This window comes from Clupea harengus, chromosome 13, assembly GCF_900700415.2.
Source record: "Clupea harengus chromosome 13, Ch_v2.0.2, whole genome shotgun sequence".
NCBI classification, from domain to species: domain Eukaryota; kingdom Metazoa; phylum Chordata; class Actinopteri; order Clupeiformes; family Clupeidae; genus Clupea; species Clupea harengus.
In genome coordinates, this window is record NC_045164.1 from 266,501 (window position 1) to 272,500 (window position 6,000).

General features: G+C 46.2%; 1 protein-coding gene across 3 annotated transcripts in view; it reads left to right on the forward strand.

Moving 5' to 3' along the window:
- The window catches only part of LOC105902333 (1-phosphatidylinositol 4,5-bisphosphate phosphodiesterase epsilon-1-like), a 60,487-nt gene that overhangs the window by 17,171 nt on the left and 37,316 nt on the right, over nt 1-6,000 (forward strand). For all 3 annotated transcript variants that reach the window (XM_031579526.2, XM_012829904.3, XM_031579528.2), the window contains one exon: nt 4,626-4,917. In XM_031579526.2, the coding sequence (XP_031435386.1) occupies nt 4,626-4,917 (292 nt within the window). The remainder of the gene's footprint in view (nt 1-4,625; nt 4,918-6,000) is intronic.

A 6,000-nucleotide genomic window follows, 5' to 3' on the forward strand; every position in this document is an offset into this window, starting at 1 on the left:
CCTTGTTACACGGACAATAAAGAGCCACAATGGCATTCCTGCAGGTCCTTTATTGAGGGATTTGGTTTATTCCTCCGGTGAATTAATGACCCTTGGCTGTGTAAGTCTGCTGAGGAGTCTGTAAACATTCAGCAGAGAAACGTCTATGAGGTGGAGATCATAGAGGGTCCTCTGATCTCAGCAATGTGGCAGAGGGAGGGAGACCGAGGGAGGGAGGGAGAGAGAGAGAGAGAGAGAGAGAGAGAAAGAGAGATGCTCTGAGAGAGAGGGAGAGAAGCTCTAAGACAGAGGGAGAACGAGAGAAGAAGAGAGAGAGAGAGAGACGGGAAGAGAGATGCTCTGAGAGAGGGAGAGAAAGAAACCTGATAACAGTGGGGCATCTGCCGCTACTGTCTCTGTCCACTGTCACGCTCATTAAAGCAAACAGCATAGACGGGACACAGAGCACCAGCCTGCCTCAGCGGCTCAATAACATGACGGGCCTCCAGTCCATTTGAAGCAATACCACTGAGGAGGCGCTAGTGTGTGTCAGCAGCGTGTGCAGGAGGTTCACACTCAGGGACACATACTGAGGCTGTGCAGAATGGAGTCCAAGAGGGTGTTCTTGTTTTTTCCGCTTTTGTGTAACCAATGCCGTTCATGATGAGCCTCCAGGTTTACAGTGCGCACTGGTCTGAGCGTCGGTTAAGACTCGTGCTGCGTGCTGCACAGTGTACAGTTCACATGCCACCCTGTCCCGCGGCTGCGTAGCGCCTGGTGAAATACCATGTGTGTTTACAGAGCGGATGTGAGCTGCCAGCTTCAGTTGTTAGCACTTTGGCAGCAGCTTCTCTCAGTCTCCGGCGAAGAGCACACCTCAATAAGGGCCAGAGCGGCTCACTAAAGACTAAACCTCAATAAGGGCCAGAGCGGCTCACTAAAGACTAAACCTCAATAAGGGCCAGAGCGGCTCACTAAAGACTAAACCTCAATAAGGGCCAGAGCGGCTCACTAAAGAGCACACCTCAATAAGAGTCACTAAAAGAGCAACAGGAGTGGTCCTTGGATATATCAGTTCACATCTAGATACAACTCTCTTTCTCCCTATCAGTTCAATTCGATACATTTTATTGGCATGGCTATACAGTATGAGAATATAGCAAAAGCATGAAATATGACTTATAATGATAATACACATATAGATAAACATGATAGATAAATGAGGGGGAAAAAAAGATCAGGGATGATGAATCAAATAAAAATAAAATGACATGGAGTAAATCAATCTTAAAAAAATAAAATAAAAGAGAAAAACACAATGAGTGTTAATGTGTTATTTCTGATTGACAGTCATGTGGTATCTCTCTCTGTAAGTGTTAGAGTGTAGACACTGGGAGGCTAATAGAAATTCATTGATTTCACCCAGGAGGAAGATCTTTTCTTCTCTATTCATTTTGATGAACTCACTTTCTTTCTCTCTCTCTCTCTCTCTCTCCCTTTCACTCTCTCTCTCATTCTCTCTCACTCTCTCTCCTTGTCCCTACTGGAGAAATAGGCCGTGTCAGTCAGTATGCTCATCACTTCAGCATGGCATGTTGTGTAGATGTCGGTGGGTGGTCTTCTGAGTGTTAATATTGTTAATCTGAGCTGTCGGTGATGCAAAAATACATAAAGTTTGATTCATTAGACACACTAAGAGAGAGAGAGACATTAAGAGAGGGGGAGAGGGGGAGAGAGACAGAGAGGGAGGGAGGGATGGAGAGGGAGGGATGGAGAGAAAGGGGGAACAAACAGAGAGAGAAAGAGAGCAAGGGGGGGCAAGAGAGGTGTGAAGAGAGAGAGGAGGAGGAGGAGGAGGAGGAGGAGGAGGAGGAGGATGAGGGGGGAGGATCTGAGAGGGAGGAAGCCCTGTCACTAAAAGCTTGACCTGCAGCGTTTGCTGTTCGCCACCTGCCTGCAGCGCCTCGGCTCTGACGCACGCAGCCAGATTGAACATTTCGTAACTGTGCCACATTCACTTTTCACCTCTCCGGCTTCTCTCCTCTCTCTCTCTCTCTCTCTCTCTCTCTCTCTCTCTCTCTCTCTCTCTCTCTCACACTATCTCCCTCTCTCTCTCTCTCTCTCTCTCTCACACACTCTCTCTCTCTCAGCTCTCTCTCTCGCTCTCTCAGCTCTCTCTACTTCTTTATTTTATACTTTGGTTTGGTTGTTTTAGCATTAAATCACATCCTTAAGACACAAGCCATTCATGTGTTAAGACACAAGCCACTCATGTGTTAAGACACTTGCTTGAAAGCGGTGATAATTGAAGTTAAAGCTTATTTTTCCCTCTCTTCTTCCTGTCATTCACTCCATCTGAATACCTTCTTCATTAGAACAGTCTGCTGTCATGTAAGTGAGTGAACAGGTTCACATGTATGTATCACTGATATAAGAAATGACTAAACACAAGGGTTTAATGTGTTGCAAGGTACTAGTTTGAATGCAGTGATGGTTCCCTCTGTTGTCCTTCCCTCCACCTTAACTCATCTCAAAAGCAGGTTCTGTTCAAAGACCTAGTGTCATGTAAGTGACTGAGCAGCATCAACAGGTTCATATGCATGTATTACTGATATGAGAAGTCACTAATGTTATCTAACATTCCCTGCCTGTGCCCTAAATAACCTATTCCTATTTTCTGAGTTTTGCCATCACCACGGAGAGAGGGGGGGCCGTTGTTTGTTTAATCTCCATGGGAACCATGACCGTTTAGTGTGTGTGTTTCGTGAGTGCGTATGTTGCGTGTGTGTGTGTGTGTGTGTGTCTGTTGGGGTGTGTTTAACTGTGGGTGAATATGAGTTTGACATTTCCTCCAGTACAGATTTTGATCATCCCTTGAAAAAAAAAGAGAAAGAAAAAAGAAAGACAGAAAAAAAACAGATCGGACCTGAAGACCACAGAGAATCGTCTCAGGGGGTTACCATGGCAACCTCTCTGGTCATTTAGACAAGCAATCAGACTTCAGAGAGCGGACCTCAATCTAATTAAAACTATTCCTCAGATACTTCCCCAAAGCCCAAGGGGTCAGGCTGTTCTCTTATTACAGTTCCATAAAAGCTATCGAGGAAAAACCTTTAAAAAATAGACAACGTTGTATATCCAGCCTGCGTTTCTCCTGCATGTGGACCTTTTTAGAAGTAAAATCTAGAGAAAAGCGCTCTAACTCGGATTTAATGGCTGAGAGGTGATGGAGGCTGTGACCGTGGCCGTGTCTTAATCTCCTGGGCAGTCTGTGATTGGGTGAGGTCAAGGCCACCGCTGAGGACCAGTAAGGCTCTCACTCGCAGTCTCGTCTCTGCCCATGGGACGTGCTGTTCCTCCGCCTCACCTCATTTAGCGCTTCAGCAAGAGTTAGCACAGCGCAAACAATGTGGTCAAAACACACATACACAACCACAACCGTACACACATACACACACTTACACTCACACTCACACACTCAACCAAACACACACACAATCTTACTCTGTTGTTTCTCCTCTTGAAACAGCCTCTGGTGTTGATTCTTAAGACCTTCTCAGTTTGACTCAAGAGATTTAAACAGTGCAGTGGACCCTTTCATGAACAGTGTATCTATTCTATTGCGCTCAGAAAAGAAGACAAATAGACCAGAAAAAAAGATTAAAATCTGGCACACTGCACCTCCCTTGAAATACTTTATCAAACTACTCACCCAATGTCTGATCTCTCGGTCTACTGTTGGACCTCTTCTCAAATTGAACACTTTAAATCACTAGGCATCACTGTAACATTATAAAATGCACCTCTTACTCAGGCAAATGGACAGTCAGTTATAGACGGAGTATTTGAATGACAGTTGTTTTACAGCTGTAATCCTGGGCTGAAACACACACACACACACACACACACACACACACACACACACACACACACACACACACACACACACACACACACACACACACACACACACACACACACACACACACACACTTCCATGAGTCTTACAGACTTCCAGCCACTGGCCATTACTCATAGCGCGCGGGGTGGTCGTTCGTTTAGCCTCGGCAGTCAACAATGGGGTATTAGTTGCCTGGAAACCGAGTAGGGATGGAGGGGCAGGTGTATTGAAAAGGGAGAGTGTGAACGTGCAAATTGTGATGAAAAAAAGGAAATTGGCTTCTCCCTCCTCCGTTGGTGGGGAAAAGTGACGGGTCATTTTATACCCTGTGAATTGATTTCCATACATTCTGTTCCTGCTTCTTTTACCTCATCACTGAACAATTCTTCAGAAGTGCGAGTGGTTTTGTGTGCCTGTTTTTACTTTTGTCTGTTTATGGGTTTAAATTCTTATTTTCTTTCTGCTGCACTTCTTCTTGTTCTATCTATCTTTCTATCTATCTATCTATCTATCTATCTATCTATCCATCTCTTGGTCTCCATCTCTCCTATACCTAACTCATGTCTGGTCTGTTTCTCTGTCTTTTTCACTCACTCTCTCTCTATCTATCTATCTATCTATCTATCTATCTATCTATCTATCTATCTATCTATCTATCTGTCTGTCTGTCTGTTTCTGTCTCTCTCTGTCCTAAACATAACTCTTATCTCTGGTCCCCCCCCCCCCCCCCTCTCTCTCTTTGCAGGTGGTCCATTCAGTAAGTGGAGAGTGTTGTGGCTGTGAGAGCTGGCTTCTCCACCCCTGTCAGAGACGGCTGTCCTCTCAGTGGCGAGTGTGCGCGTGTGGCGTCTGTGTGTTGTGTGTGCTCTGTGCGACGGGGGCCTCTCGATACTGGGCCGCACCCCAGCGGACCTGCGTCTCGTCCCGAGTTTCCGGAACCTTCCAGGAGGCTGTGGCGTCTCTCGGGGTCGGAGGGGGGACCCGCAGCGCTCCGTCCTCTTGCAGCGGCAGCCCTCCACCACGTGCCATGCCCACAGGTACAAGACACACACACACACACACACACACACACACACACACACACACACACACACACACACACACACACAGACACACACACACACACACACACACACACACACACACACAGACACACACACACACACACAAACACACACACACACACGCACGCACACACACACACACACACGCACACACACATTCGCCAGATTCACTGGTGTTTCATGAGCTTTAGTGCCTCCTCTCCAGATACCACAAGGACAGCACTGAGGGGTGAGGTCATTGATTTATCTGAAATGTTTGAATACATTTCAGCCTAGCTACACTACTACTACAACATATAATCAGAATGTACGCCCCAGTGAAAACGCATGTGGTGTTAATGCTGAATGTTGTGTTTCTGTGGCTCAGCGGGTCATACAACTAGTAGAGAAAGGTCACACCATCATCGTCAAGATCATCGGTTTGATTCCCAGAGAGCACACACAGGCACATATACATGTGTGTATATGTACACATGTGTATGTATGTACAGCTACAAGTGAGGTCTGTGTGTTTGAACTTGGAATAACAGGAGCAGCTGAAGCGCCGGCATGGCTTCCTCTGAGTTGTGTGCATTAGATTTCCATCCTGCTGATCATTGAACTGCTTTTGGTTTATCTGTGGAAGTCTGCCATTGCAGTGTAGAGAAACACTAGTGGAAGGACCGGCCATCCTGATGAGTTCATTTATTTGTGTGTGTGTGTGTGTGCGCATGTCTCTCTGTGTGTGTGTGTGTGTGTGTGTGTGTGTGTGTGTGTGCTTGAGAGTACATTTCTTTACCACAGTAAAGAAGGTGTAGGGTTCTTTGACTGGAGTTGGGGTTAGGGCAGGGTGTGTTTAGTTTAATTGCTTTTGGATTTCTTCCATAACAAAAACCCCACATCTTTCTATCATTTGGACTGGGTAGCTCTGTCGATCTGGTTTGCCTCTGCGTGGGACTGTGTGATCGTCAGGCCCCATATAGCAGCGCTCTCTGAATCCTCCTTATATCTTCATAAGGATAAACACATTCACTGGGTTTCAAACAAGACTGACTCCAGGAAACCTGCACGTGCGCT